The sequence below is a fragment of the Lissotriton helveticus genome, chromosome 11 (assembly GCF_964261635.1).
Source record: "Lissotriton helveticus chromosome 11, aLisHel1.1, whole genome shotgun sequence".
Taxonomy (NCBI): Eukaryota; Metazoa; Chordata; class Amphibia; order Caudata; family Salamandridae; genus Lissotriton; species Lissotriton helveticus.
The window spans coordinates 849,018,483-849,030,665 of record NC_136072.1 but is presented as its reverse complement, the minus strand read 5'-3'; the positions used below and the strand labels follow the sequence as shown (position 1 = coordinate 849,030,665).

The window sequence follows — 12,183 nt, the reverse complement described above, 5'->3', positions numbered from 1 at the left end:
CCCGGTGAGCCTACACTCAAAGTGCAAATCCTGCTTGATTAAAAAAAATAATGGCCTTCGGAAAAAAACACACCTGAGCTCTGACGCCGTTGTTTGTCTCTTGCAGGAACCCTGACGGTGACGTCAGCCCCTGGTGTTATATTGCAGAGCACGAAGACGGTGTGTACTGGAAGTACTGTGAGGTACCGACCTGTCGAAGTAAGTAGACTTTAAGCAGATCTTCTGAATGTATCTCAGCACCTGCTCAGAGTGTGTGTTAGGCTAAGAAAATGAAGAGTAGTACCAAGCTCACATCTTCTTCAAGGGTTTAAGAAAGATACATATGTTACCAAGCAAGCATTTTTTTCTTTTTAATACTGGTGAAAACCATCTTAACACAGAGAAGGAACCCCTCTCGGGCTTTGTATGATGAATCCAACGAACAAATGCACAAACTAGGACCAAAGACATATCAAATGGGACACAACACATTTCATACACCTAATGTAGCCCACATACACAATACAGCCAACTATTGTGCAGCCCAGAACAGCATTAAACACTCAAAAACTATTTGCGCAAGCTTTCAACAGAGCATGCGACACAACACTGCACATACATTTAACACATCAGCTGCCACCATACTCACAAACGCACTGTCCAACATGAAGACCCACAGACTAATATCCAACCCAACACTTTGGGCAGCACTCCCACTCACGTCCAACAATGCCCAGATTAACCTAGTTAGGGTACCCAAAAGCTCCTGCTACCAAGAATCACAACATACCCATCTCCACCTCCTGTTGGGAAATGGACATAAAAATGACCTAGGAGCATTATTGGCAGTGAACAGAGGCCTCCGGCCATAGCCGTTAAATCCAAAAATTATACACCTACATTCCCATCAATAAGACCAAGACAAAACTGGTACTGTGACTAGAACACAATACTGTAACACAGCATCACAAGCTGGATCCGACACCTGGTTACTGTGGGAAACCTCGACGGGAAAAAATGGTTCAATTGGACACAAAATGAAGAACAACAGGAAGTTAATTAAAATGTTTTTATACTAAGTAACTGAAAACACCTTATAATAGGTAGATGCGTTCTAAATGGGGAACGCACTGGGAACCTCATTAAGCATGGAAACGTGAGAGCAGATATAGAACCCCAGGTTAATCTGATCCCTCCTAGTCCTACCGGTACATTGGAAAGATCTGGCAAGGTATATTCAAGCTCACTCGGTATCACTTCTCCCCAGTGTCTACTCTCGCCACAGCTCATCAGCGATGCCTTGCTCGCCTGCTGGTCTCCTGCTAGTTTGTATTCAGACTAAGATAAGACAAATTACGTATTCCGAAGGGCGTCCAGCATGACTTCTTCGGCTTCATATCCCATGCCAGCCCATGCGATGCGGCAGATGGCTAATGCCCCGAGTACTCACTGCAAAGTAGTTCATTATGACTTTGTAATTGGAATTCAGGTACAAACCTTCATAAGAGCTAAATCGTATCACTGTTGCAGCAGGCCAAAAAATCAATTTCAAGTCTCTTTTAATATTGCACCGCTTCACGTCTGCCCCTGGCTTTCTGAACTTTCTCCACGATTTATACTTGTGCATTTAGCAGCTACTCATTCCAAGCACATTGTACCCCAATACTATAGTCCAATAGATTAAGCAATCACGGTCTCCAAGCACAAGGCTCCTCAACTCTACAGTTTCAAATGTTCAGCAGTCACTGGCTAAAAGCACAGTGCACCCCCAATTCTGCAGCGGTATGGGTTTCATCAGTCAGTGACTTGAATCACATTGCTCCCCAATACGTCAGCATACGAGGTTAGAAACCAGTGAGCCGAAGCACAGTTCACACTAATGCAGCAGTTTGAGGGGTTTAGCTGCCATTGACATCAAGATGTGCGCCTCCCAGTGTAGAGGTTTGAAGGATTCATTCAACATGCATGGAAATGGCTTCCCATGCTGTTTCACTTCCATGGCCAGTCCGTGAACTATCGAGGCAGTTCAGACCTCTATCATCTAATAGAAAATCCAGTCAAATGTCCAACCACTCGTAAGGAACGACGTTGGCTTGCATCAAAGATAGGGTTGAAATCAAGATCTGGATCATGGCATGTAAAGGCTTTCAGCTAATCTGACCATCATATCCGGCAATCCTTTTCAATATTTAAGCGGACAAAGAAGCCTCCTGAGCTACAATTTTTTATACGTGGAAACACCTAGATTCAAGACCGCCCAAGTACTATGCTAAACCTTCACCATGTTGAATCAATCTTCTGGAACCCCATTACTGTGACCAGAGAACTGAACTCACTCTCTCGCCTGGTGTTCAAGAAACAGCTAAAAACCGACCTCTTCTGTGTATTCATGAATGAACATCCTCCAGTGTTATACAGAGACCACTCCACAAAGTAAAGATCTGTTTTAAATGTGTTCTATCTGATCATTGTTAGCAATATATCTTGTCATTTTCACCTTGTGGTAAAGTGCACTAGCACCATGTAAAACTGTTAAATAATGAATTTATGCCAAAACATGTTTCGAGTAAATAGAAATTCTCTTTCAAAATCAGCTGTAAAGAGACTATTAAAAAGCACTGACACCCGCCACTGATCATAGGTAGAAAACACCCATACTCTGCCCCTGTAAATCACTGCACACAACTTCTCCCACATGATGTACATAGAACTAATGCTAGAAGGAAGAACAGATTAGTCTCCCAATGCCTCTAGTTCCTCAAATTAGTCTCCAGCTCAGTCTTTGCTGTAGCACTATGTTTACTCCTGTATCACGGCCCTATAGAGCGGGGCGGGGAGGAGGATCGGGTCCTGCTGCAGCACTTGGCAGAGGGTGCTACTGTCCATGTCCAACAACAGCAGCCTGACATCCAAGAGGAACATGTAGGGAAGAGCTTGGACTAAGTCCAGCAGAGTTTCCTGTTTCTCAGCCCCAGCCAATGCAGAAGGGTCTAGTATGAGCATCTCTGCTTGCTCCAGACCCCTGCCTGGAGTTGGTTAGGAAGCTTTTTCTGAGTATTTACACTCCCTGAGTAAGTTTACAATTTGCCTGTGATTGTTCTCTTTTCGGAATGTAAACTGGGGAGCGTTATAATTGGCGTAACAATGGCCTAAAACCTCTTATGACGTGAAAGCACATGGCATGTGAACAGTCCTTGTTTATTTATGCTTTATTCTTTTCCCACATTGTTTATCTCCAGCACAGCTGGCTCCCATGGTGGGTATCAATTTAAGATGGTCAACAAAAGGGCTGCTTCCCAGAGCAAAGCCTGGCTTGTTCTCTTTGAGATGGGCATGTCAGGGACCTTGATGTGTCGATCAAAGCAAGCAAGTAATGTGCCATGCTGTAGAGCATCAGATGTAACACCGATTTCTGAGAGTGCTGCAATGATGTAAGCTCCTCTACTATAGCCTTCAACACGGGAAATTACCCATGAATCCGAGGGCACGCGAGAGTTGCGACGAGAGAAAGACAAACGACCTTCCCGCTTTCTTGCCTTTTATTGTAGTCTGCCTTGGTCCATGCTAGTGCTGCTTGCTAGCTTGCTAATCCAGGTTTAAAGCAAAGGGATGTTTAGGAAGTTATAAAGATAATCAAATATAAAAAGATTTAAAGGTATTGGCAGTGGGTAAACAATTCTGGCCTGATCAAAATATTTCTCTGCTTTCAGGAATACCAAGAAATCTAGCTAGCGTTCAACTCGGTTCGGATCCAACACTGCTGTCACTCCTCGTGTTGCATCTCCACGCTTTTAAAAATCTAATACCCACCAGAAGGGCCACTTAAGGGAACTCACAACCTCTCTTAGAGGATTGTGGAGCATTTCATTTTCAGTCATAGCTGAAATCTTTGTAAACCTTTCTTAGCATTAGATTTAATCGTTCAAAGCTCATGAAGATATGGGTTAACATCTTTCCCTCCACGAAGGAATGAAAGCCGTTGCCGAATGGATGAAGAACAGCCGTCTGAAGCTGAACTTGGACAAGACGGAAGTCCTCATCCTCGGCTCTACCCCTTCGGTCTGGGACGACTCCTGGTGGCTGACTGCACTGGGAGCAGCACTGACACCCACCGACCACACACGCAACCTGGGGTTCATCCTCGACTCAACACTCTCCATGACCAAGCAAGTCAATGCCGTCTCGTCCTCCTGCTTCAACACCCTCCGCATGCTCCGCAAGATCTACAGGTGGATCCCCACCGAAACCAGAAGAACAGTCACACAGGCCCTCTACAGCAGCAGGCTGGACTACGGAACCGCTCTCTATGCACGAGCCTCGGCCAAACTCCTGAAACGACTAAAACACATACAGAACACCTCTGCACGCCTGATCCTCGACATCCTGGCTTACCACGAGTAGTACATCCATTCCAAATTGTGGTCCTTGTACAGTACTCAAAACACTCCAAATTTATGAGCCAACCTGGAAGATATGATAATTATCGGTCTGTCTCTCCTCCAATTCAGATCTCAGGAAGGCTTGGTATCAATTTTACCTGAAGTGTGGAACATGAAGGTCTGCACCATCATTAGCAGAGAGTTCATCTTATGTTGATCTTCAGATCTATCACTGAGTATTTCTTCTATGATCAGCCAAGAAAAAAATATTCCAGGTCAGATGCAATTGTTTCCTTACCAGGCTCAGAGCGTACACGTGGGTGGACGGTGTCCACCCTTTTTTTTCACAGGGTGAAAGCCGTCCACCCTGCCAAGAATTTGGGCCACACTGAATAATGTGCTGAACTCGTCCCTGTGTAACTTCCAAACACAGGACACTTTCAGCAGCGCCTGCACTTTGTCTGCTTTCCATCTGTAACAAACAACAACGTGCAGGCGGGGACAGGGCTTTCTTATTTGAGACTCCTGCTGGGTTCATAACAAAGGCTGAATTTGAGGGGTCATCAGGCCTCCTTTTGTTCCAGTCTCTTGGCTGGGAGCAGTCAGGAGCCTCACACCTGATGCAAATGAAGCGAAGGGGAAACAAAGGCCCACACCTTGTTAGCACTTCATACTTACTCAAGAGAGGCAGCTTTTCACTTTGTTCAGTCACTGTTTAGGAGATATGCATGCATTGAAAGAATATCAGATGTGTTGGTCTTTCCCAGTATTTACACAAAGCAAATTGCATTTATATAGAGCTTGCTTCTCCTGAGGAGGCGTTGAAATAACTTAAGTGCCACTATTTTTTCATGTATAGCCGCACTCATTAAAATGCAGGGTGTCAGAGTGCTTTACATCAACACATGCATATTACATGTACAATAAATTATTTAAGTTTGTAAATGACTGTACAGGATGTGTTACATAAAACTGGGGGATTGCAAGGTATAGAAGTCACATATCATCTTCCATAGCTCACTGTGCTATAGTCCTCGCAATGCGCTCAAACGTACACATGATAGACCTGCTAAACATATATGTGAGGGCTTTAGATCTGATGTCACTTCTTGTGATGCCACTTCCTGTAAAGTCGTGGTTTGTGAAGTCACTTTCTATGACGTCAATTCCTGTGATGTTGTGCGCTGTACGTCGTGCTCCGTAATGTTGCGCGCTGTGATGATATCACTTGCATAATGCCTAACTAGGTCAGTCCCCCCACTTCTTTTTTTTAGGACTTGTACCCTGACCAGGCTGATTTTCTAACTTCATCCCTGCTTACAGATTGGTGGCTTCTCCTCCCTCCAGCTCCTTCACACACACAGCTCTGTCAGCATTCACAGCTCTTCTCTCCAACTCTGCAGGTCTTCCATCAGCACACTGTCCTGCTTGCTGCTTGTCCTCCTCCCACTGAATGTAACTTCCCATTACGTAACGCTAACAACCACACTTTATCACCATTACACATGGTCAGTCATCTGTTCCTTCTTAACAAAGTGATTCATGATGGACCAAGCACACTCCTTCCTTAGTAGTTTCCATTTCATGGAGGTTGCATACACTTATTGAAAGCAGTACTCGCCTCAATATAAATGCCTTCTTCAACAACCTATGACTATTCTACACAAACCATACATTGTGCCAAATGGTGGACTAACTGGCACCCTCAACGTTCATACTTAAAAAATCCAAAAGAAACGCCCACCAGTTAAATAATCAGTTAAATGGCAAAATGAAAGTTTAGAGCTACTAGGTAGAGAATGGAAGAAGTGTCGGTGGGACACACCTCTTTGAGCGGCCTTCTAAGAGAACTACAGATCTCCCTGCTGCAGTCTACTCTGCCCTCCGGTAACTCTTCTGGCTGGCACCGTCTGCACTCCTCCAGCTCAAATCTCTGCGGTGCAGTCTGCCCTCCCCTTGTTTGTATTACCCTGTCCCAGTCTGTTGTCCTCTAGTTCAGATCTCTCTGTTGCAGTCTGCTGTCCCCTAGCTCAGATCTCTCTGTCGCAGTCTGCTGTCCCCTAGCTCACATCTCCCTGGTGCAGTCTGCTGTCCCTTAGCTCGCATCTCCCTATCGCAGTCTGCTGTCCCCTAGTTCAGATCTCGCTGTCGCAGTCTGCTGTCCCCTAGTTCAGATCTCCCTGTCGCAGTCTGCTGTCCCCTAGTTCAGATCTCCCTGGTGCAGTCTGCTGTCCCCTAGCTCACATCTCTCTGTCGCAGTTTGCTGTCCCGTAGCTCAGATCTCCCTGTCGCAGTCTGCTGTCTCTAGGTCAGATCTCTCTGTAGCAGTCTGCCGACCCCTAGCTCACATCTCCCTGGTGCAGTCTGCTGTCCCCTAGCTCAGATCTCCCTGGCACAGCCTGCTGTCCCCCAGCTCAGATCTCAGAGGCGCAGTCTGCTGTCCTCTAGCTCAGATCTCTCGGTCGCAGTCTGCTATCCCCTACCTCAGATCCCTCTGTCGCAGTCTGCTGTCCTCTAGCTCAGATCTCAGAGGTGCAGTCTGCTGGGTAAACAACCTTTACAACGCAACTTTTACATCGCGGAGCCTTTACAACGCAACCATTACAACGCAAACTATTACAACGCATTGCTCTGGGGGGCGCTATAGGATAGGGAATAGGTTAATTTACTATCCAATAACCTTCCCTAGTGTCCACGGGGACTGGAGTTGGAATAGTAAATTAAACTATTCACTATCCAGCACCCCAAAGCACTATGCGTTGTAATGGACTGCGTTGTAATACTTACGTTGTAAAGGCATGCGATGTAAAAGCATGCGTTGTAATGTCATACATCCAGTCTGCTGTCCTCTAGCTCAGATCTCTCTGTCGCAGTCTGCTGTCCTCTAGCTCAGCTCTCCCTGTCGCAGTCTGCTGTCCTCTAGCTCTCATCTCCCTGGCGCAGTCTGCTGTCCTCTAGCTCACATCTCCCTGGCGCAGTCTGCTGTCCCCTAGCTCAGATCTCTCTGTCGCAGTCTGCTGTCCTCTAGCTCTCATCTCCCTGGCGCAGTCTGCTGTCCCCTAGCTCAGAAATGTGAGGCACAATCTGCTGTCCCTAGCTCACATCTACCTGGCGCAGAATGTGCTCCCCTGGCTCACATCTCTCTAGTGTAGTCTGCACTCCCCTAGACAGACCTCCCTGGTGCAGTCTGCTGTCCCCTAGCTCAGATCTTTCTGGCCCAGTCTGATGTCACTCAGCTCAGATCTCAATGGCCCAGTCTGCTGTCCCTTAGCTCAGATCTCCCTGACGCAGTCTCCTGTCCCTCAGCTCAGATGTCACCGACACAGTGCGCCCCCACCCCCTCCCCTCCGCCGAGTAGCCTCGACTTCAGACACACATGCCCAGACGGTGCTCTCTCTTTGAGCTCAGTCTCTGTCTGCAGCCGCAGCTGTTCTTCACTTGCCAGCTCTGAGGCTTTGCTAAAATTTCGGAAGAACCCTGGCCAAATCCCACGAGCCCTTAAAAGACGTTAAATGTGTGTTTTGTTCTACTGGTGCCAAATAGTTTAGCGGGGATTGGACACAGATGAAGGCAGGTCAGGCAGCCTGGGAATTCTCTTCCCTTCGTTTGACATTGTTCCATTTAAATGTGAATATAGTGCCTCAGAACGGTGCTGCGGCGCTCACAAATCTAGCGGACAGGTGTGTGTCCTCTCACGCATCCGACACCACGCATCCTTCCTGGCACCCAACCCTCCCCTTCCCCCGCTCTTTTGCAAAAAGTCGGTTTATTTTTGTAGCAGAACTATTCGTTCTGAATACTTCCAAAGGCAGAATTTGTCTGGCGAAATCTGCGTGAAAAGCGTTTCGATGCAAAATCTGTGCAAATCGATTTTAGATAAATTGAATTGTATATACAAATTACCAATTTGTGTAGTGTTACATTATATATATATTGTGAAACAATGAATAAACCACCAACAGTGCGATTTACCCGGAAGCTCGGTTTGTGCTTTAGAAATACATTAATAAGCATTTACAAAAGCATTAGGTTTCACCTTGCTAAACGCCCTCCCCAAACACTCGTGAATTGGCAAAGACAAGTCTTTTTGGAGAGATGGTTGCTAAATATTTAAAATAGCGTAGATGTTACATATGTTCACTTATACTGGTCCGGTCTTCACTGTGCCCGTTTGAATTTTAATGTGTCCAAAATAATGTACAGTTACCCGTTGGCACCATCACAACCTGGATGCCTTAACATGTCACCATCACCACAAATAAGCCAGGGCCAGATTCGTGGTAGGCTGGGCACTTTTGTGCCATGCTTTGCCACAATATTGCTAGACCCATCACAGTGCGCACAATATTCACCGTTGTGCAATGGATGCTTACTGTCTGCTCAGAATTACCGCCAAATTGCCAAGCCTGCAATTATGCCATGATGGGTGGGTACCACTGTGCCTAGGAGGCACCCAATATGAGCATGGCCTTGCCAAAGAAGTAAGAGTCCAATTACTATTCGGCTCCATGCCGCTGTCCAACAAACAACATTTTGCATAAAAACAACAGAGTCCCCCAAATATGTTGAGAGCTTTAGAAGGCGAGTGTGAAATCGTGTAAAGATGAGTGCTTGCCGGCCCTGATCATCTGACTCGAATTGCAGTTGGCTGGAAGCAAGTTCTAGCGGGCAAGATGGTGCTGACGCTGGAAGCCATGTCAGATGGAGATGTTGGTGAGCATTGGCTTGTGGTTCTCGCCTTTCTCCCTGCACCTGCCAGTGTGGGGTGGGGGTGGCTTATACTTTGGAGTGGGGTCAACTGGATGACTGCAGGGACATGGTCCCCTGCATTGGGCACAACATCAATAGAGTGCCTGAGGTCAGCGGCGTGGCTGTGATCTTCACCTCGAGCCCAGCGGTGTGCGGCAGCCTTGGAAAGGTGAGTATCAAAACACACAAGATAATGGACGGAATGTTAAACATTGGCAAAACATTCACCCCCAGTCACACATCTGGGTTTAATCCATCAATATTTTGCTCACCACGCCACCCCAAATTTAGACATGACCATATGCAAATCAGTCTTGACCCTGTGCCTCATGGGAACAGTCCAGCCCGAACTGCCAAGCCATGTCTTCCCTGGACCAGAATCAAGCATCCTAGGACCGGTTTCTGGATATCAGCCCTCATCAGCCAGGATAGCCTGACTCCAGTGGCGTAGTGAACACGGGTCCCACGTCTGGGCAAACCCTTCCCACATAGGGCGAACAGCAAAACACACAAGATGATGGACGGAATGCTGAGCATTGGCAAAACATTCACCCTCAGTCACAGATCTGGGTTTAATCCATCGTTATTTTGCTCACCACGCCACCCCAATTCAGACATGGCCATATGCAAATCAGTCTTGACCCTGTGCCTCATGGGAACAGTCCAGCCCAAACTGCCAAGCCATGTCTTCCCTGGACTGGAATCAAGCATCCTAGGACCCGTTTCTGGCTATCAGGCGTCATCAGCCAGGATAGCTTGACTCCAGTGGCGTAGCGAGCACGGGACCCAGGTCTGGGCATACCCTTCCCACATAGGGTGAACAGCAAAACACACAAGATCCTGGCTGATGACAGCTGACAGCCAGAAACCGGTCCTAGGATGATTGATTCCGGTCCAGGGAAGACATGATAACTCTGACGTGTTCCAACAGGAAGTGATTTACTTAGATACTAAATAAAATAATGGGTAAAGTAAAGATCCTTTTTCAGTTTTATATAAACAACAAAGTCAATTTTCAGTCGCCACAAATGTATTCACTGTAACACAGATGGTGAGAATACCTTCTGGCTGGAGCAGACACCTTGCCTTGTTCTTTAGGTGAGTATTACATAACTGCATAATATATGACAGTAGCTCCAGAAGAAGGGCAATGCCAAATTCGAGGCGAGATACAATAGAGAAAAGAAGAAACATTCAGAATAAATTAAGACAATTCTTACAAGAAGTTGTTAAAAGAGGTACCTGCATGCTGCGAGCACTCTGAAATGTATGGGTCCCAGCTGCCACATAATTCCGTCCCCAAAATATATGGGATCCGTTCCAAACATATCTTTTTGGAGTGGAGGTGTAGCATTGTTCCTCTTGTTGGTATTATCATGCATATCATATGTATCCAAAATCCCCCTGTTGTGGATAATATAATGCTGTAGCTGTACTTTGTACTCGATAAGAACTGATCATGTTGTTATGTTATGTTATGTTATGTTATGTTATGTTAAAGGTATTTGGTACCGCGCACATACACCAATTGGTTTCTTGGCGCTCAGAGACCAGTGGGCAGAAGAACAGGTGAGTGGAGGCAGCTAGTGGTAGGCAAGACAGAACAGATACGTTTTCAGGGATTTGCGGAAAGGAAAATAATCAGGGGTGAGCCGGATAGAAAGAGGGAAGGAGTTCCAAGTGGACGGAGCAAGAAAGGAAAAACAGGCACCACCATGTTTCCTGCGTTTGAACCTAGGAGTGATCAAGAGATTGTGAGCAGAAGATCTAAGGTGTCGGAGAGGGACGTGAGGGCGCAGACAGAGAGAGATGAAGACAGGGGCAGAAGCAGAGAGAGATTTAAAGATAGTGCAACCCATTTTAAAGATGCAGCGTTGCGCGACCGGAAGCCAGTGTAGAGTCTTCAGCATCGGCGTAACATGTTGATGTTTGGGCTGCTGGAAAATTAATCTGGCTGCCTGGTTTTGCACCAGTTGGAGACGGTGGAGGTGGTAAGCGGGGATCCCCACGTATAGACAGTTGGCATAGTCTAGACGTGAGGTAACCAGGGCCATAATGACCAAAGTAAGAGCCTCTGAAGAAAGGACCCTTCGGATCTTCCCGATTCTGCGAAGGTGGTAGAAGCAGGCCGAGGTAACAGCATTAATGTGCGGACGCATAGAAAGATCACTAGAGATAGTGACTCCAACGCTCTTTACGGAGTTGACTGGACAGGGAGGAAGACCCAAGGCAGGGGGCCAGAAGTTGGAAGTCCAAGGATGCGGAGGGCCGCCAATCAGCACCAGCTCAGTCTTGCTAGGATTGAGCTTCAGCTGACTGAAGTTCATCCACTCATAGATGGTAAGCATTATGGTTTGGAAATTGGAACAAGAAAGAGGGGAGGGGTCGATAGGAAAAATAAGTTGCAGATCGTCTGCATAATTAAAAATGGTAACAGAAGAGTGCCGAAGAGAAACTAATAGGGGCTGCATATAAAGATTAAACAGGAGAGGGGACAACGCAGAACCCTGGGGAACACCACAGGAAAGGGAGATATGGGGAGCAGAAAAAGTGGACAATTGTACCGATTGGGAACGGTGATGGAGGAAGGACATAATCCAAGACAGGGCCGGGCCCAAAATGCCAGCATTTCTGACACGGTCGACCAGGATAACATGGTCGACCGTGTCAAACGCGGCCGAGAGATCTAAAAGCACTAAGGCCTGGGCCAAGTTCTTATCAGCCCCCCGCCTCAGCGTGTCCATTACCGCCACCACCACTGCCTCCGTGGAATGGGCCGGTCTTAAACCTGCCTGTTGATCATCGAGGAAATGAGTTTCCTCGATAAAAGTACTCAGGCAACGGGTGACATAGGTCTCCAAGACCTTCCCCAAATAAGGAAGGAGGGAGATAGGTCGGTAGTTGCCCAAGACCGCGGGGTCGGAGCCGTTTTTTTTTAAAATGGGTACCACTACGGCACTTTTGAAAGCATTAGGGACAGAGCCTGTAGAGAGTGAACGATTTAGAAGGTCAAGAGGAGGGCCGGGACAGGCCATAAAAGCATCTCTTAGAATTTGGGGAGGGCAACAGTCATTGG

The 12,183-nt window shown here is 46.9% G+C and overlaps 1 protein-coding gene across 1 annotated transcript in view; it reads left to right on the top strand.

The window, feature by feature from the left end:
* The window catches only part of KREMEN1 (kringle containing transmembrane protein 1), a 327,791-nt gene that overhangs the window by 207,885 nt on the left and 107,723 nt on the right, over positions 1-12,183 (top strand). Inside the window, exon 3 of the mRNA XM_078667084.1 lies at positions 107-198. Coding sequence (XP_078523210.1) covers positions 107-198 — 92 coding nt within the window. The remainder of the gene's footprint in view (positions 1-106; positions 199-12,183) is intronic.